The sequence below is a fragment of the Eublepharis macularius genome, chromosome 3 (genome assembly GCF_028583425.1).
Source record: "Eublepharis macularius isolate TG4126 chromosome 3, MPM_Emac_v1.0, whole genome shotgun sequence".
Taxonomy (NCBI): Eukaryota; Metazoa; Chordata; class Lepidosauria; order Squamata; family Eublepharidae; genus Eublepharis; species Eublepharis macularius.
Window position 1 is genome coordinate 100,477,827 of NC_072792.1, and position 20,722 is coordinate 100,498,548.

General features: G+C 39.7%; 1 protein-coding gene across 3 annotated transcripts in view; it reads left to right on the top strand.

Moving 5' to 3' along the window:
• Positions 1–19,553, top strand: part of TIAM1 (TIAM Rac1 associated GEF 1) — a 116,003-nt gene extending 96,450 nt beyond the window's left edge. For all 3 annotated transcript variants that reach the window (XM_054974621.1, XM_054974619.1, XM_054974622.1), the window contains 8 exons: positions 2,560–2,739; positions 3,359–3,477; positions 6,737–6,845; positions 8,368–8,426; positions 10,397–10,499; positions 12,456–12,543; positions 13,327–13,499; positions 16,869–19,553. In XM_054974621.1, the coding sequence (XP_054830596.1) occupies positions 2,560–2,739; positions 3,359–3,477; positions 6,737–6,845; positions 8,368–8,426; positions 10,397–10,499; positions 12,456–12,543; positions 13,327–13,499; positions 16,869–17,353 (1,316 nt within the window). In that variant the 3' untranslated portion in view covers positions 17,354–19,553. The remainder of the gene's footprint in view (positions 1–2,559; positions 2,740–3,358; positions 3,478–6,736; positions 6,846–8,367; positions 8,427–10,396; positions 10,500–12,455; positions 12,544–13,326; positions 13,500–16,868) is intronic.
• The last annotated feature ends 1,169 nt before the right edge of the window (positions 19,554–20,722 follow it).

The following is a 20,722-nucleotide window of genomic DNA, read 5'->3' on the forward strand; positions in this document are numbered from 1 at the left end:
AGGACCAGCATACCTGAGGGACCGTCTCTTCCCATATACTCCCTGGAGGGTGCTGAGATCAGCCGGTAAGCACCTACTGGTGGGTCCTGACCCCAGCGAGGCTCAATTGGCCTCAACCAGGGCCAGGGCCTTTTCAGTTCTGGCCCTGACCTGGTGAACTCTCTGTCTGAGGACACCCGAGCCCACCAAGATCTTGTCTTCATCAGGCGGGCCTGTAAGACGGAGATGTTCTGCCAGGCCTATGGTTGAGGCCATCAGGGTTTCCACCAAACGAGCCTCTCTCCCAGTCTCCTCTATGTCTGTAGGGGGTATTGACCATCTACTCTCTGTATATGAGTGACCACGCATGGTTAAGCCACACCTCCACCTCTGTCAGATGTTATATGGTTTTTATATGGTGAGCAGGTGTTTTATTAGAAAGCTGTGTTAATTTATTGTGATTTTATCTTGTATATTTTATCTTCTGTTGTAACCTGCCCTGAGCCCACTTGCGGGGAGGGCGGGATGATGATGATGATGATGATGATGATGATGATGATGATGATGATAAGATATAATTATTTTACAGAATAGTTGCATATATACTGTTGATATAATTTTTAACAAGAATGGCTTATTGGGTGAAAGAGGAACTTTTAAATTCTATAGTGACTGTCTATAAATTCTGTAGTGACTGTCTATGATGATGACATGGAGACAGCCTCATGGTGTCTAGTACAAGCAGAAGAGGAATTGCACATTGGATTGCCTGGTGTGTGGTGTTTGCACACAGTGAGAGAACAAGAAAGAAACATATGGGTGGATCCACTAAATTTCCACGAATAGAGGGACAAATCTTGCTAGTCCTTTTCCCCGTTCCCATATCCCCAGTTTGCCCTCATGCTGTTCTTTAGGGTCTCCTTTTCCCTACAGGAGTAATATTTTGGGAAGTATTTCAGCCTGCAGAGGAAGGGAAGAGGCATGAAAGATCCACTCCACTGATGGAAGTCCCTTCCGTCAAGAGAAATTATTGTAGGATCCAGCCCAGTAAAGTTTCCTGAGGCACCTCTCTTTTTGCCAATAAACATACTTAAAATGGTGGATGAGGTACACAGAGGCTGATACTGTGCGGCCAGGCAAGTGTTAAGGGGATGATAATTCAGGTAGCTTGGGCATCAGGTGTTTTTTTTTGTAAGAAAGCTCCTGTGTTGAGGAGTTTAAGTCATGCCCTTTAAGAAGTCATACACTTTTGATAATCAAATATCATAGCATTATTTATCATAGTATTGTATACCTGACAGGAAACAGCAGTGAGACAGACTGAAGAGGGGACCAGCTTAGTTTCAGTTTGTTCATGAACATGTTCGTGGTTGGCTGTTTGTGAGGGCCAGCAAGCTCTCCTCCAGCCATCACCCAAGTTTGGTCAAGATCCCTACTGCACCATCCCAGAAGCCTGACCTGACAGGCACCAGGAAAGGTACCAATAATAAATAATAGCTTCACCCCAGAGCCAGGGAGCAGCCCTGGAACTTGAAAGGGTAGATCCATACCACACCACTCCCAGAAAACTTACCTGAGCAGGCAGCAGGAAAGGTACCAATAATAAATGATAGCTTGGCCCAGAGCCTGGCAGCAGCCCTGGAACTTGAAGGGGTAAATCCTTATTCCACCACACACAAGAAAATTCAAGCTCCAATGCACTCTCTCTATCAAAATGCCAACAGCAACTGTCTCTCTCTCTCTCCACTGTCTGCAAAGTCAGAGCTGGGAGCCCCCATCTCCCCTGGTCTTTGCTCCCTTGTTGTAACAAATTTGGAGCTCCACACTTGAAAGGAAGGCCTGCCTATCAAGCTAGATTGGGGTTTCCAGGGCAACAGCAGGAGTTCAGACAATCCCTGCCTAAGTTGCCAAGGGAATTGATTGCAGCTGCCAGACTGTCTGGCTTGACGAACAGCAACGAACAGCAATGAATGAGGCTTGCAACGACCACCTGTTCGTTTAGAATGGGTCCTCATGAACACCTTGTTCGCAAACAGCAGATTGGGCTGTTCATGGCTTTTTTTTGTTTGTATTGCTGTTCGTGCCCATCTCTAGTTACTACCCAAAATAGTCCATGAGGCTGTACACTGACAAACTCTTTTCTTAAGGCTTCCACATGAAAGACTGAAATACAGCCCACATGCCCACTTCCTTCCCCTCTAGACAAGCCAGTGCATGACAAATGACTTCATTATAAGCCCATCATCAAACAGACATTCTTGTACCCAATTTTACCATGTCATATCTTCTTCATTTCCACCTGTTTTCCTGTCCTTTCCCACATGCACACTCGCTTTTTTAATTTTCTGCTTGATGCACTTTGTGAAGAAGTCTCCATTGTCTCATAAATTATGTGTGTCTAGGCTACAGTTTAAAGTTCATCAAGTATTTGGTTTGATTGTCACTTGATATGTCATACATTGCCATGAGTAACTATAAAATTCAGTACATGCATAAATAATCTATACTGTCTTTAAAATATAATAGAGTTGAGCTTTTTATCATGTCTTGAGAGGTTTTTTAATTTTTGTAATCATTTAGCCAGGACGGATACAGCATTTAAGGCATTCTTGGATGCTCAGAATCCTAGACGACAACACTCGTCAACATTAGAGTCTTACCTCATTAAACCCATCCAGAGGATATTGAAGTATCCTCTTCTGCTGAAAGAGCTCTTTGCCCTCACTGATGCAGAGAGTGAAGAACATTATCACCTTGATGGTAGGTTATGCAATAATAAAATTTAATGTTTGATTTTTTTTTTTGCCAACCCTTTCCCTAGCATTCCATGCTACAATAAAAATGGATCCCTGCATTTCCATTGGAGGTCAATCAATTTGTAATATCTGGGAAGAATTAATTTATTTAAATCTATTTAATAAATATTACCAGTGGAGTTTTAGTCAGTCCTTGCCAGGATGGTATGAAATTATGCTTGATACAAGTTTTCAGATATGTGGCTATCCTTCAAACAATACAGCTGGGAGTTACTCCTGATTCACCATTGCCACCGCAGAAACATTGCTGGGTGCACAGCAGAATTTTCCACTGTAGGAGACCAGGAGCCAATTCCCAGCTGATCTCTTAACAGCTGGAAGTCAGCTTTTGATGGTTGCAAGTAACTTGTCACTGCAGATTCACACAAACAGGTTGTGAACAGTTGAATAGCCTATTGGTTTATTGGCTGCCTGATCAACCCTGGCAAATGGGAAGTGAGCCAAAATGATATATATTCAAACATCCCTAGCAGGTATGCCCTCTCATCCTCCACAAGAAGTTTTATATTTTTCTATGTTTTAGAAATTGGCCCTTTCATTTTGAATCATTTCCTTTCTCTTAGTGGCCATTAAAACAATGAACAAAGTTGCCAGCCATATCAATGAAATGCAGAAAATCCATGAAGAATACGGTGCTGTGTTCGACCAACTTATTGCAGAACAAACAGGAGACAAAAAAGAGGTAGGGAATTTGTTTTGAAAGTTTACAAAATTCTCCTGTTGATAAATATATTGATCTTTGTGATTTATGTGTAACTGTATTTCTAGTACTATTTTAGTTCTTACAAAATCTAAACAGTAACTATCTAAAATATTCATTTAGCTGTTTGTAGCCACTACATAGAAACATTTTGAACTTTATAAAATAAATAAAGGGTACAAATTTAAGGGGCCTTTATAACACACCTGATAGCCAATCACTAGGAAACAGTTTCATGCAAAGTATTTTAACGTGGTGCCCAAACCATTGCTTATTTATACGAAGTGCAACTTTTGATGCAGCCAATTCACAAAGCTGAAATCATATCCTGGGAGGTACAAGTCTTTTGTGTGGAAGGAATACAGCAAATTCCACAAAAATCTGAGTAATCATTATGGCAATGAAGAGGAAATCTTGTAAAAATAAGCTCAGAAAATAGAATGGGTAGATAAATTGAAAAATGGTTTAGAAACTATGTTTTGCATACAATGAAGATGAGTCAGCATTTAATCTGAGCCACAGCTCATTGTGGCTTTACCCATAAACCTGTTTTTTTAAGAGGTATATGACAATTTTTTTCTCACTGCCAAGTTGCCAGAATAAACCTCTCTGTAATGGATCACAATCTGACTGTGGGGAAAGACTTCCAGATTGGAACGCTGAACAGGAATGCCTGGACAATCCTTGTTTGAAAAATTATATAGGGGGTTAAATAGTTTTCTGTTGATCAGTACTATAAAGGCAATGTCGAAAGTAAAACCAAGCACTAAATCCATAGGAACACAGAGCAGACTATATGAATTGCCTTCCTGCATCAATCCAATTGTGAGTCCAGGAATCTCTCAAATAAGTCATGGTGGTTTTCAGGGATCCTTTGTTGATTTCCTTCCGTGCATTTGGTAATCAGAAATTTTATTTCACTTTTATAGAGACCTACCCCAAAAGCAAGTGTTGCATACAAGTAGAGATGATTTTAATAGTCACTTTAACCCTCCCAAGGAAACAGGGGTTATTTGGACCCCAGAAGTCATTGGAAAAAAATTGGTTTATGCATTTAAAACTTTCTGCAGACAACAGTCTCCTTTTATGCTTTCTCCTCTATGAACTCCAGTGCCCTGAAATCCCTCTCTACCTTCCACATGTCCTTTCTTAAGTTTGAGGTTCATCAAAAGCGTAAATCAGGTCATTCTGGCCCCCAATAGACTTGACTTGAAAGCGAAAGTACTTCGCATAATTGGAAATGGGGGTTTTAGTGACCTCAACAAATAATGATAATGATTTTAGTACTGTTTCCATGTATAAATAGATGAACCAGCACCTATTATCTCCATTTTATAGGAAAGTGGAGCAAATAAAGAAAACTAAAATTTCTATCCATAATTTATATCCATAGACATTTGCTGTGTAAAAATATTGCACTTTTGGCTTTGAGGTTTTATGCTACTTTTGGAATTGGGGGTCGCAATGACCCCAGAACTTGCTTGTCATGTCTAGTTTAACACTTAGATACTCACTGCATGAATGCTTTGGGTCTGTGAGGTTCAAGTGAAGGAATGTAATCTTCTCTAAAGAGATCTACCTTTTACTCTGCTTTGTTTATTTGGCAGTGCTGGTGTTCATAGGAACAGACACACAAGTGCTTGATCTTGCTTAAGTCTCACAGGATTACTCAGCATGACATATCTTTGGGTAAATGCTGCAGTGTTAGGTGTTCTTGCATCTGATTCACATGGGCAGCTAAGTCTAAATAAAGGAACAGAAAGAAAGGTTTTTAATTCAATCCTCTGAAAGTCTGAATGGCACAATTCTTATTTTTATTTTCCAGACTTGAAGGAGCCATTCAGCCTGGAACTTTAGATAACCCCTAGCCTTCTGCCCATTGAGCTGATTGTTTCCCTTTGTTATTCAGGAAGAGCTCTTAATTGTAAAGCTCCAACAGGTGCAGCCTGAGGGCAGGTTACCAGAAGGCTAGCAGTTAAAACAGTTAAAAATGCTTTCTTTAAAATAAATTGTCTTGTTCTTTAAAAGTGGTGGTGGGGGAGGGGTCAATTTTACCCCATTTACATTTCTGTAAAAAAATTGATGTTTTCAACAAGGGGTATTTTTGGCCCCCAATTCCAGATTTTACACTTCTTTGTCCTGCATTGCTGAAGAATGTTATTCTTGAGGCCTGATTTTTTTTCTTAGTAGCTAATGCCATAATTGAGAGAACTATCAAGTTTCAATTTTTTGGGCTGTAAGTTGGGGCCATTTTGACTCCAATTCCCAAGTGGTGTAGTCAGGTTTTTTTCCCCCTTGGGAGGGTTAAGGAATGTAGGAAGCAGACTTTAGTACAACCTAGTTTAAAACTTCTATTAAAAAATCTTTCTGAAAACACTCCCTACAAAGTAAAAGCTTGCTGAAAAAGTAAAAATTTTACAGCCACTCTAGAAACTAAGCAGGGAAGTTACTCTTCTGCAGGGAGAAAGTAACTTTGCTCTAGTAAATAATTCTAAGTAGGGAAGTTACTATTCTGCAAGGAGTAAATTCCAAAAAGTAGATGCGATCACTGACTTAATCTCATGGCAAGAATGAACTATCAGGAAATGCTGTTATGCTGTTAATCCAGTCTCAACAGCAGGGTGGGCTCATTTGGAAAGTGGCGGCCTTTCAATATGTGAGCCCCCCAGGCCATGAAATGCTTAAAGTTTAATATCAGGCTTGAGCCTGGTGGCAAATCAGATGCCTATGCAATTGCTATAACACAGGTTAAATACAGGCTTAAGGCCCAGTCCCTGTAAACCAATGCAATCAATCATGTTATGCATTAGCTGAGGCTTCTGAGTGGTCTTCAAGGGCAGCCCTGTTTTAGTGCATTGAAGTAGTCATGTCTGGATATTAGTGGTAGATTAGCATGGAAAGATCAGCTCTGTCTACAAAATGCAAAAGATGGAGATGGGGGGTGGGGAAACACTTTAGCCGTATCAGTCATTTGTTTATCAAAACGTAATGTAAAAAGACCACAAGACTCTTTAAACCTAGACACCATCAACTTTAAAGCTGTCTGTACATTCCATAGTAGCTGACTTCCCTCCCAGCATCCCCTTTGACTTGACTGGAGTTGGGGTCCTCTGCTTAGGTCTGAAACATACTGGTAATATTTTCTTTTAAATCCCCAATGAAGTACTCTCTGTTTGAATTCAGTTTCAAAGCTTTATTAAAGCAATGTTTTTCCTAAGCATGACCTTTCTGTCTCTGGCAGGTTGCAGATCTTTCTATGGGAGACTTGCTTTTGCATACCACAGTAATCTGGCTTAACCCTCCTGCATCCCTTGGGAAGTGGAAGAAGGAACCTGAATTAGCAGCGTTTGGTACGTGAGTTTTCCTCCAGAAGAAAGCAGATATTGTTTCACCGAGTACTTAAATAATGTATGTAAGCAGTTGTTTTCAGGGCATGCTTGTAGGGAAGTTCCTTTCTTTCCAGGTCAGTGCTGTACTGAATGTGGTATGAAATGAGACTTCCCTGAACAAGGTTGTTCTTGCTGTGCTGTGGAATGAATTACTCAAGATTTCTCATTTGCAGTCCAGATAGGTGGAGAGATGTGGATAGGCTGATCATGGATGGCATGTAGCTTACACCGTTTGACTGTAGTGAACACAAATCATCAGCTCATTTAATCCCAAATGTCTTTTTAATAAGGGAATCATATGAAGAGTAAGGATCTGCTCTAGTTGAGCTGAAGAGTCCAGGGAAGTAACCATGTGTATCTGTTAAGCAAAGACAAAACATGAAATTTATGGCATTTTAATGCAAGAAGATTTATTATAGTGCCTATCTTTATGAACAGGTGCCCATGTCATCAGATGCATGCCACAATACTTCTGTTAGTCTTCATATACCATAATACTCTGTTTTGGGGGTGGCTGAGAAATTCTGCTAAAAATTGCCAAGTGTTCCTGTGAAATAATTTGCTAAAATCAGGTTTTTCTTTAAAATAATTGAAGCTAACATTCTTGTTTTAGAACCATTTAAATAGCCAAAATAGTATTTAATATAATATTGTAATTTGGATAAACAATGTACTAGACAAATACAATGAAACAGTACATAAACAGCTTTCTGTAACTATTTATTTGAGAGTAATCTCATTCAAGTGAGTAGAATTATTCCAGCTGTTAGAGTCGTAGAATTTTCTTACTTCATTGTTTACTTTCTTATATAGTAATATTTATAATTAGAATATTGTGATGTATCATAAGGGACTGATGTTTCGAGGAATGGCTATAGCCATTTGGGTATTTGTGAATGAACCTGTCTTTCTGCTGAGAAGATTGAGGATAGTCCCGGGAATGCTGAGTGCCATCATGAGGCCCCAAAATTAAGATTTTCTCTGGGTTCCATAGTGGCTCACAGCATCCCCCCCCACACTATCTATAATGAACTCAAACTTCATAAGAAAACAAATCAGTTGTTGTTTGCATGGATAAGATAATAATTGGCTGTTCTGTGTGCACTGTACCTTTTCCCATCATTTTTTGTCCTTCTTCCAAGGAACTCAGAGCACTGTACATGGGTCCCACTTCCATTTTGTTCTCAAAAGCACTCTGAGATAAATTAGGCTCAGAAACAGTGACTGTCCCAAAGCCATACTCACTCTTTTCTCCCCTTCAGTAAAGCAGCAAGTAAATTTATTGCCACATCCTAGTTGTACCTCGCCCGGCAATCCAGGACTAGGCATGAAACCAGGGCCCCCACAGTTTTGTCCCTTCTTTCCCCACTATTGGAAACCCTGTTCATTTTATGTTTCCTACTTCACTACATTCCCTCTCTTGTTCGTATGTGGAAGGTTGAGGAAAAATTACTGACTTTCTATGTGTTTTGGTTTTTTCTAGTATTCAAAACTGCTGTGGTACTTGTGTATAAAGATGGTTCCAAACAGAAGAAAAAGCTGGTAAGTTTGTAATAGATGAACCAATGACATTTAGAGTTAGTCTGCTTTGAGTACATAAAAAAAGATACTGGTAGAGGGAGTTCATTAATAATATCTCCTGTCATTTGAAGCAGCTTAGAAAACAACTAAATTAAAAAGACTAAAAGCAATAAAATTCCAACAATAAAAATGATAAAAATCTAATTGTTGGTGTTTGCAATTGACCCCCCCTTCCCACCTCTAAACTTGTAACAGATACAAAAAATGAGGTGAGAGGGGAGTACTTTGTGTCTTTGTCATGAATGGTTACCAGAAAGCACCAGCATCTCACTCTTAAAAATCAGAGCATTAAAAAAAAATTGTTGGGGACTTGAGGGAGCCCAGGGCTCATTAACATCAAGGGGATTCAAGAATCCACCCTCAGTTTCCAGTCAACAATGCATATGATGATGTATTGTCGAAGGCTTTCACGGCCGGAGAACGATGGTTGTTGGGGGTTTTCCGGGCTGTATTGCCGTGGTCTTGGCATTGTAGTTCCTGACGTTTCGCCAGCAGCTGTGGCTGGCATCTTCAGAGGTGTAGCACCAAAAGACAGAGATCTCTCAGTGTCGCTGAGAGACACTGAGAGATCTCTGTCTTTTGGTGCTACACCTCTGAAGATGCCAGCCACAGCTGCTGGCGAAACGTCAGGAACTACAATGCCAAGACCACGGCAATACAGCCCGGAAAACCCCCAACAACCAATGCATATGATGCCTTTAAGGCAACACCTGGTGGTTTGCAGTGACTGGCCTTTAACAGCCTGCTACCTGGCAACCTGCTGGGAGGCAGCCTTGAGCCTCTGGTAGGGGAGCAAGGGGACTATTCACAGCTGAGATGAATGTGACAGCTTCCCACAGGAACTAAGATCTCAGGAGAACTCCAGAAGGGCAGAGCCACCAAAGTGGCTGGCCCCAGGGCAGACCAGGCCCTTCATAAGACAAAAGGAAATCAACAAAGGAGGATACAGCAGCTCTTGCTCCTCCAGTCAAAAGGTCATAAAGAGAAGTGGAGGATGAAGGTGAGGGAAATCCACTCCTCTATTAGTCTGAAGTCTGTAGGAGAGTATGCAGTACTCATTGCTGCAAAGATCTGCCAAACTGAGGTAGAATTACTGGATTTTAAAAACAACTCAAGGGAAAATATCTGATATTTTTGTCTCTACCTGAATGTAACTTCAAAGAACATCAAGTAATAGAGCTAACTGATCATCTGCAAAGAGTCCTTTGTTTTTGTTGACTATTCATCATAATCATATTGCACTAAAAAGCTCTGCAACAAATTACTTGCCAAAGCCAGTTTGGACAGCTGTCGTTACTTTTGCAGATGTAATAAGTAATCGAAAGGTGAAAATACAACTGTTATGGAGTTCAGTATTTTGGAGACTCTGGGTCACTATTAATTCCAAATTCTTGATATTTGCAACAGTTCTTGCAAAATAAACCAGAAAGCTTCTGACATGCACTGGGGTATTAGTGGTAAGAGTGTCAGATTAGGATCTGGGAGGCCAAGGTTTGAATCCCTGCTCTGCAATGGAAGCTTGCTGGATGATCTTGGACCAGTCACACTCTTTCAGTCTAACCTGCTTCACATGGTTGTTGTGAGAAGAAAATGGAGAGCAATGTGTGCTGCTTTGAGTCCTCATTGGAGAAAGGCAGACTATTAATAAAGTGAATAAATAAATAAGAGGTATAATGTCCAGCAGAGAGGAAAGGCAGAGGGCTTGGGGGCTGGTAATGTTTAGTAATATATTTTTTCTTGAGAAGTTTGCAGGGATATGCTGCTATTCCAGCAGGGAAGAGTTCTGTCTGTTTTTCTGCTTCCCACACTATGCTTCAGTGTTTCTAGTGCAAATGTTCTTATAGGCATTTCCTGAACCTCCTCAAGTCTCCAGTGTGAAAAGAAAAGTCAGCTTTACAAGCATTGTTCATTCTTTCCCCACTCTTACCTAGGGTGGATCACATAGAGCTTCAATCTATGAAGACTCAGACCCATTTCGTTTCCGTCACATGATACCTCTGGAAGCTCTGCAAGTTCGAGCACTGGCAAGTGCAGGTAGTGTTGGGAAATTGTTCATTTCTATTTGGGTCTGTTTTCTGTGTTGCTCATATACATCTTTTGGTTTGACAGAAGACCTTGGAACACCAATTCTAAAATATCTGTGTTGATTATTTTGTTACTGGGCCCATTTCCATGTTAAAATCCTTATAGGATCTGGGCCTTGTAATGTGAAAGAATCCTTGTAAATCTAAATCTTCAGAGGAGGCTGTTTTGTGATTGTCTTTGTCATCTCAATTTCAGTGGGTGGCTACAGGACATGGCCCCCTGTCCCTTGTACTGCCTTTACGGAACTCCCTGAAAAAGTTGGTTCAGTTGGCTCCCTTTTAGCTGACATTTAGAAGGTTATTGTTTTTATACTGAATGTTCCTTCATATGAATTTTAAGTTAATAATTTTAATCAGGAAGCATATTGGTTCAAATTCACAATTTTAAATGTTAATTTTATTATAACTAATATTTGTTTTACCTATGGAGCAGTTGAATAAATAGTGATATTTTAAAATCCCAACAACCCTGCCACAATACCAGCCCTCACTACCCACAACGTAATAATGACAATCACAAAGGGACAACAGCATTCAAAACCAAAAACACAGATAGCGGAAACACCATGGCAAAAATATTTATAAACCAGATTGATTTATATTAACAGCTTCATAAGCAAAGTATAAAATGTACACACACAAATACAATGTTTTTATTGATGACTCTAGTCATCTTGTCAAGAAGAACCCTTTTTCAGGTTATTTTTGTAATGGCGACAGGAATGCTTTTACATTTTTTCATATTAAATGACAATCAGTTTCAAGTAGTAAGTCCCACTTAAAAGTATGAAACATCTCACACCACTGTAGCACCAGCACTGACCGAACAGCTAGTTTAGATGCACACTGCCACATTCTGTTTCTTACACGTAAGTCAGAAGCCTGTTTGGGTTGTCACTGAGGCTCTTCTGATCGTTGTCTGAATGTAATACAGACTTGCATAGTTCTGCACTTCAAGTCTCAGGAAATGCTGTTATCCTACCCTAAGCTTCAGAAGATATTGTCCTGAAGAATAACGAGATTGGTTCAGAGATACTTAGATAAGTGTTTTCTTAATATGAACTACTAGCATGCACTGCATGGGGCATAGCAGGGTTACTGCTTTGAATCTTACTGAGCAGCTGGACATCCAGCATAAAGCAGAGAAGCAGCATGAAACTGCAAAACAACCAGCAGAGTGGTAGTGAAGCCCTATGCTCTGTGCAGTGGTATGAGAACTCAATATGACTTTCTGCTATCAGGTAGTAAAGAGATAATTCCAGGATCATTTGTTGCAGGCTTCCTTTAGCTAAGTTCCTTTAGCTATGTTTTAAATGCAGACATAATTATATACTTGAGTTTGCAGGAAAGATGCTTATCTTCCTGTGGCAACAGTCTTTCAAGCATTAGTGTTGACTTCACTGTGACTTGAATGAGGGCACTATACAAAGTCAACCTGAAAGTAATGGAAGCAGCATTCTGGCAGAGCTTATCCAATTACACTATTGTAATTGCTTTATGGTTGTTGTTAGCAGTGTAGAAGCACAAAGTTATCTATCCCAAGAATGTTCGTGTATTTAACAGTACCTGAATATCATTGCCTTCAGAGCTGCTTACCATGTGAAATAGCATCACAGTGTGGAAAGTCTTTGTACCAAGAATGTGCAGTATGGATGGAGGTGCTCCATATGATGAGACTGATTTGCCCAACATGACATTTTCACATATTATGAGTCTCCCATATTATGAGAGACCGCGCCATGCAGCAGTGTTTCTATATAATGCGATGCTTGAGTTCACTAAAATAATGGTCATAATATCAGGTTATTTTTGAAAAATCTTCATTTACTATGCTGATATATTTTAGTAAATACTGAACAGCTTGAAATTGCATTTATTATAAAAATATTCTTCTCTGTATTTCTAGATGCAGAGACTAATTCTGTCTGTGAGATAGTTCATGTGAAATCAGAATCTGAAGGCAGGCCGGAGAGGTCATTCCACCTTTGTTGCAGGTAAGAGAGTGCCGATATTTAATAATGATTATCTCTTTGAAAGACACTAATGGTTAATGTCGATAAAAAGGAGGATGTGGATATGGGATCACATCATGCCTCTGACATGAAGCTATTGTTCCCAGTGTAATAAATCAGAATAGTGACATGCATTTGTTTTGAAGGGAGATTCAATTAATGCTGTAAGCATTAGAAGTGGGTATGGATCAGAAAACGGACCAAAATTTTGCACGGACCAGGCCGGATCAGCATTTGCAAACCGGTGGGTCGTGGGGTGCCCATTTTCCATGGATCCACAGACTTTTTGCTGGTTCATTGGTCCGTGGTCCATTAAAGCCTCCTGGTGCCATTTGCCAGCTGCACCAGGAGCACTTTAACGTTTAAATCCCCCTCCCTTGCTCCAGCTGACTGGCAGCCGTCCAGTCAGTTGGAGGGAGGGGGGTTAGAGTGCTCCCGGCACCATTGGCAACTGGTGCCAGGAGCACTTTAACATTTAACTCCCTCCCTTGCTCCAGCTGACTGGTGGCCTGCCAATCAGCTGGTGCAAGGGGGGGATTAGAGCGCTCCCAGCGGCCCGGACTGAAGAACTGGTCGGTTCGCAAACTTGGGCTGGATTGTGAAAAGTTCATGGTCTGTGAAACACCATGGACCCATGGCCTGTGGGTTTTCCCAGTCCGTGCCCACCTCTAGTAAGCATCAATTTAAGCTAAATTAAATAAATTATGACCACAAACTTTGTTGTTAGCTTGGTGCCTGTCTCAAATTATTTTTTTTCCTTTTCAGTTCCCCAGAACATAGGAAGGACTTTTTGAAGACCGTACATTCAATTCTACGTGACAAACACAGAAGGCAACTCCTTAAAACCGAAAGCTTGCCTTCATCCCAGCAGTATGTTCCTTTTGGAGGAAAAAGACTGAGTGCTCTAAAAGGTGCAAGGCCAGCTATGAACAGGGCAGGTACTGTAAGGTTACACATTTTCAAGTTCCTGGTAACCCCACCACTATTGTAAGACACACCTGGATTTCTTCTTCATACAAATTTAGGTTCCTCATGAATACATCCCTACACACATTGATAGGAACCCTTAGAATAGGAACAACCATCCCTTAAGCTTAAAATATCCAGGTGGGACTCTGTTCAAAGTCCACCAGATGCTTTATCAAGAGGCAAACATTTAACTCTCTAGAAAAGTCAATAATGCTAGGAAAAGTTGAAGACAGTAGGAAAAGAGGAAGACTCAAAATGTGATGGTTTGACTCAATGAAGCCACGCCCTCCAGTTTGCAAGATCTGAGCAGGGCAGTTAATGATAGGATGTTTTGGAGGTCTTTCATTCATAGGGTCATCCTAAGTCAGAAGAAACTTGATGGCATACACAAACACTTAACAGGCCCTCATTCGGATAACTTCATGTAATGAAGAAATGCATACATAATAGGAGATTTTGAGTTGAGAGGAATTCAAAGATGGTTGTCAACTTCAATAGACAGTCATTTTTTTTTGTCTTTTTAAAACAAAACCAAACCTGCTCTGGGAACCTATGTTGATTGAACTTGGATTTTCCCCTGCAGTCTGAGGGAGAAAAAGTGCATGGCTTCAGGGAGCTGTTTACAATTTGAGTTGACCTTCAGCAAAGAAAACTGGAAATCATAGAAATTCAAAACCCAAGGCAGTAAAAAATCTTTGAAAAGAAGAACATAATGCTTTACTAGATTTCTATACTGCTTCTATATGAGTGGAAAATTAACCTTGTCACATGGATGTTGTGTCCTATTTTTGTAACAGGCCAATGCCATTCACAGCTTGACTTCTTGTGCAAAACTCTGCACCTCAGAGACACAGTTAATGAGCTCCAAGGAAAGACAAAATGGTCCTCTGAACTGCTGGGTCTTGCTTGTTTCCTGGTGATTTCTCGTTTCCAAAATATTAGTATTTTTGCCTCAAGAGGTTTTAAGTTGTATAGGTTCTCACCCTTTCTAAAACCTGAAAATAGTGATGTGCATTCAACTTTGGGATGCTTGTGGTAGAACCTTCAGAATGATTATTTCCTTTAAACTAACTGAACCAAAACTGTATTTGCATTGTACATCCTTCTCTTATGCCTGTTCAGTCAACCCCACAGAATCCTTGTGCATGCTGAAACTGGAAGTACATGTTAGACTTGTATGCATTCTCCTGTGTTCTTCCCCAGATTCCTCATTGATTGTAGGCTGTAAGATCTGAACCATGAGCCATCATTTTAAAATATATAAAGTATCCAACCCTCTTCCCTAAGCTCCTGATAATAACCGAGCTGCAGTATTCTGCACCAACTGGACCCTCTGAGTTAACTTAGAGAGAAGACTTACAGTACATTACAGTAGTCAAGTCTCAATATTATCATGGCATGGATCCAGGTGGCCAGATTGGCCGTGTTCAGGTAGGGGTTAGATTGAGGTTGTAGAAAGCACCTTTGCAACTGTCTTAACTGTTTTGTTTTTATAGCAGTAGTGCTGGGTCCCGTATAACCCCTAGGCTCTTAACTGAATCTGCAATGGTCAGATGAACTCTCCATTGAGAGTGGGGAGTACAGTGTCCTGCAAGATCTCTGCCTTTCCAACAAGCATCATATGTATCTTGTCTGGGTTCAGTTTCAATTTATTAGCTTTTAGCCATTTGACTACAGCTGTCAGGCAGCGACTCAAGATTTCTACTGCATTTCTGTGGTGATTTTGATAGTGAGATATAGAGTTGGGTGTCATCCGCGTATTGATGGGCATCCAATTCTATAGGTATGTATTAGTTCTCTGAAGGCTTTACATAGAGGTTGAATAATGCAGAGGATAAGATTGCACCCTGTGAAAGCTCACAAGATAATTCCCACTCTGGAGATAACTGATCTCTGACAGTGACCCTTTGACTCTGTCCCATGAGAAATGATTTAAACCAATCCAAGGTGCATCCTTTGACAACCACTTCTGCCTCCCAACACCTCAACAAGATGGCATGGTCTAACTATCAAAGGCTGCAGACAGACCCAAGAGGAGCAATAACAAAGTATGACCTTTGAGTATATTCAGGTGGAGATCATCCACTTAAGCTACTAGAGCCATCTCCATCCCTTAGACTGAATCTAGACTGAAAAGGATCCAAAGCACTAGTTATCCAAGAACTCCTGGAGTTGGTCAGCTACTGCTCTTTCAATCACTTTGCCCAGAAAGGGCAGATTAGAGACTGGCCACATCATTTTTGTCTAAGGATGGTTTTTTAATTAGTGGGCAGATAACTGCATGTTCGAGTGGCTAAGGGAAGGTGCTCTTAGTTTGTGACTGATTTATGATAGACCTCAAGAGCTTTTTTAGATGGGCCTTAACTTAATTATAACAGCTAAGATAGTCAAGGATCCAGTACAAAAGTAGTGGCTTTCACAAATTCCAGATCCTACATTGTAACTGGTTCAAAATGGTCCAAATGTGATCCAGACAGTGTATTAAGCATTTCTTCTACCTCATCTGTATTACAGCTGGTATCCAGATTTGCACGCTCTTTGTTTCAGTGCAAGTTTTCTGCTACGGTCTTTCTAGGCGTCTTCTAGCTGCTAGTGTCTTTCTAGGCGTCTTCTAGCTTCACCCAGCTCCATGATAAATCATAGGGTTGGCTTCCGTTTCAGAGTCAGAGAGGTTGGTGAGGAGCAGTATTGTCAATAGCTTCAAGTTATGATGAACTTCCTATCCCACCCCCAGTTCCCTCAGAAATCATGTTTTTCCAAGCTGTCTCAGATAATTCTTTTTGAAAAGAAGATTGAGTAATTCTGAGCTTTTCCCAAGAATTCTTAACAACCATAAACAGTACAGGAGATTGTCCACAGCCTCTTTGCTACCCCACCCCATTTCAACAGGAGTGGAGAAACCAGTGGAAAGTACATTGAACATCAGATAACAATAATAGCTGTTATAACCACTAGTCTACTAGCCTCCAGCAGACATACTATAAACCATTAATACTTATATGCCTTCTAGAACAGAAAAGTATTACATACCCTTCAAAAAAAACCAGTCACAGAGGCTAGCTTCCAAAATTTTACATGGCAGTTACTTCAACTGAAAATGGCAACCTTTAGAATGATTGAGCAGGAAGAGATAGATGAAAGTCTGTAGTTGGGTCTCATTACCCTAGTTTGAGAAGCTGACTGGATTTTTTCCACTTGCAAAAATTCTGTATAGAAAATGTTAGCATAAAAATCCTATCTAATTTCAAATGAAACTGTGTTAGAAAATAAGTTTTAAAAACACAATAAAAATAATAGTTTGTAAAAGCATCTGGGGTTTTATTTTTTTGTGTGCGCAGTATCTGCTCCAAGCAAGTCTCTTGGGAGAAGGCGGCGGCGGCTGGCTCGGAACAGATTTACCATTGATTCAGATGCCGTCTTTGCAGGCAGTCCTGAAAAGGAGTCTCAAGAGGCATCCAACAGCAAAGACACTGACCGCTGGGTAGAAGAACAGTTTGACCTTGGTCAGTATGAGGAACAAGAGGATATAAAAGAAACAGACATTCTCAGTGATGACGATGAATATTGTGAGCCTTTAACTGGTACAATGGTTGAAAAAGAACTTCAGGAGCAGTTACAAGCGGTATCCATTACAGGCAACCAGTTGTACCAAGGAGACAAAGGGTGCTATGGCGTGGGTTCTCATGCTTCAAGAATGGCTCAGTTAAAGAAACAAGCTGCTTTGTCTGGAATTAATGGTGGTATGGAAGGCAACAGTGAAGAGGTCATTTGGGTTCGTCGTGAAGATTTTGTACCACCCAGAAAATTGAACACTGAGCTTTAGATCTATGTTTTTCCTGTTAGATGGTGGACATAGATATGCCCTCAACCCACCCCTTACACATTTTGGAGAATGCTCCTTTAGAATGCACACTTGCACATACAGTTATGGCAGCTAAACTGGTGAAAACCACACAGCCTCTTTTCCCCCCTTTAAGGTAACGTATAACAAGAAAAAAAAGCAGTTTTGAAATGGAATGAGCTTGAGTCCTTCTCTATACATTATCAAGGGCTGTATTTATTCTAAACTAATCAGGGGTAGCATATTGAAAAGGGATGCATAGATATTACTAGACAACACATTGCTGTGGATTTTTAAAAATATGTGCAGCAAATTAGTTTAAGTGATAGCACAAGCAGCAAATGACTTTTATACGTGACATGTCCATCATGGGTTCATCTCTTTAAACAAGGATGCTGCCGTCACAGTCACCATAACTCTAGGATTCTTAATTTTTCTCTTAAGCTTCAGATAAACTCACATGGGGGAGGGGGTTTCATGCATGGACCATTCCTCTTGAAGGGGTCCCACAAATGAAAATGGTAGAAATCGTTGCATCCAGCTCCCAGGGGTACGCATGGGGTGGTCTTGCACTGTTGCTTTACAGATGTGTAATGCTGTCAGCTCTATGATCCAATCACTTGTTAGGGAGGACCTTGAATCATGCTCCCCTTCTATTCTCCTTCAACAACTGATCAATACTGGACGCACTACGCATCTCTCTGGCAGAGGAGACCTCTTGCTTGCAGTAGCGTTCTCATAGCTTACTGTCACAAGGGAGGATCTCTGGATCCAGCGACATTATGTATATTTTAGAAATGTGTGAGGAAAAGTTTGGAGTTTTATGTTGTGTCAAGTTCTTTTTGGTCTGTGGCTAGTCTAACTTAATGTCAATGTTGGAAGTTCTAGTTTTACATAAATTATTTCAATGCCAAACTCTTTTTTATTTAAAAAAAGAGATCCAAATTTAACACTTGAAAAAGATATTTTTTTGTATTTTAACTGAAATGCAAGGGCACAAAGGGATGGGAATTTTACAGTGTTAGTTTTATTCCAAGTCTAGGATGTAAGACTGCCCTTTTAGAATGAGTTGAGTATGTTGGTTTTATAGTAAAATTCTGAATTGAAAATTCTTAGGGATAACCTTTGCTTTAAAAATAATGAACAGTTTGTATATGTTTGAGACTGGAATTGATTTAGCAATGTCAATATATAGCTGAGAAACCAAGTAGGTTAAATAAATCTCTGCTGTAATTCTGTTGGAATTAACAGGGTTACATCTAGGATGAGTTTGATCCTCTGTGTTTGAAGTTAGAGCTCAGGAAAAATGGATTATTTTATGGCCAAAAACTGACCTCATCCTACTCTTTTCTCCTATGTGAAATTAGTCCCCTTTTACTTTATTACTATATTTTTCTCCACTGCAATAGACTATGAACAGCATTCTAAAACAACATTGTTACAATTTTAAACCTTTTATTTAAACATTTACAACAGGGTAAAATGTGACTAAACTCTAATTTTCAATACGTTTCCAAATAATTTTGAAAAAGCACTTTTTTTCTTTAAAACTATTTATATAGTTATCCCATTTTAGTTTTAACCTACACAAAAAGGGGGGATTTGTTTTTAAGGGGGATCACTTTTTGTATCTATTGATGTTTGACACATTAGTAGGTACGCTGAAAACCTAAAATTTTATAATAGCTTTAGGAATTATATTTTATACAATCAACTGTGATTATATTTTGAGACATGAGCAGAAAATGTTACTCAGCAACATCAACTGTCTGATGGCCCAGCCAACATTGGACTCCCTACCTGTCTGGTTCTCTGTGCACTACTCCAATAGTGTTTGAAAGTTTTATTCTCTTTAACTTTTGCTATATTTTCATTGTTTTCTTAAAAAGCTTTAGTGAGATTTCTACACATTATGTATTTCATTATATTTAAGCTCAAGTCAGTTGTGTACCAACTTATTAGACATGACAATATTTTAGCTATCCCGAGTGGAATACAGTAAGCCTGTGAAATGCTGGACGTCCTGTGCTTGGAGGGTGCCATTGTTCTTGTACATAATGTCATGACCTGTCAATGTCAAAGGTTCTTATATATTTCTTTTATAAGCTAAAAGAAGGTCTATTTTTATGTTTTTAGGTATATGAATGGAACGTTGTAAATGCCTGTCAAATAAAATAATACTAAAAAGCACTACATTGTTGTGGTGTTTGTGGCTATCTTGATTTTCAGTCTAGAGGGCTGCATTTGCCTCGTAGCAGAGCAGTAGGCACAATGCTACAAAATTTAAGCACTTAGGTCACTAACAGTGCAATTCTAAACAGACTTACTCCAGTCTAAACCCATTGAAATCAATGAGGTTAGACTGGAGTAACTCTGCTTAGGATTGCACTGTAAATGTAAGTATTTTGATAACCTTATGTTTACTTGAAATCAACAGGACTTAAAATTACTAGATAGAGTCTGTGCTTTCTGTTCAGCTATCAATAAGCACCTATTTTGCAATTTTTGTGCTGTATTATGTCCACATATACAAACATTACTTTCTTACTGTTCTGACTCTGATACTGAATCAATCTACCAAGAGCTTAAAGTATTGCTGCCAAAAGGCACACCTGAATATGCACTTTTTGAAATTCATTTTGTGTGATTTATTGAACAACGAAGTAATGAGCAACAATACCCAACTATAACTCACTCCCATTTCCTGAAACTGGCATGATTACTGTGAGAAGAAATGATGTTAGTGCCACACTGTGTGTTCTTATCTAGATAATGAATAGGTAACTCCACGGCAGATATCTAGAACCATCATTTCCGGAGAAATCTATAAGAATGGACAGTATGTGATTGTGAGAGGGTCCCCTAAAAGTATAATTACAGCTCACACCAGTTAGCTCATATCATATAGCCCAGCAGCCTGTTTTCAACAGGAAGTGGCTAGATGATTTCAGAAAGCACATAAATAGTAGCAATGTGTACCATTTTCTCAAATTTCATTTTCTCTGTTACCATTATTACCACTCTTTTCTTTATATTGTTGTTTAGTTTCCTTTTCTTAGTCAGGGCCAAACAAGGTAGGTAATCTGGGTTTATGTATATCCATGTAAAGAAAGTATGGGTGTGGCTGTCTACATTTGAACAAAACAGAAGTAGCCAGGTTAGGGTCATAAAACCTTCTCAGCTCTTGTGTCTACCTCTCTATGCTTGGTCGATTGATTGCAGCATTTTTCTCCCTGCTTGGAAGTCAGCTAGGATGGAAGAAAAAGGTTTCCTTCCTAATACTTATGAGAAAAAAGTATCATTGTCCAGCATAGGTTGCAAGTCATTAATGATGCATTAAACTGGTTTGAG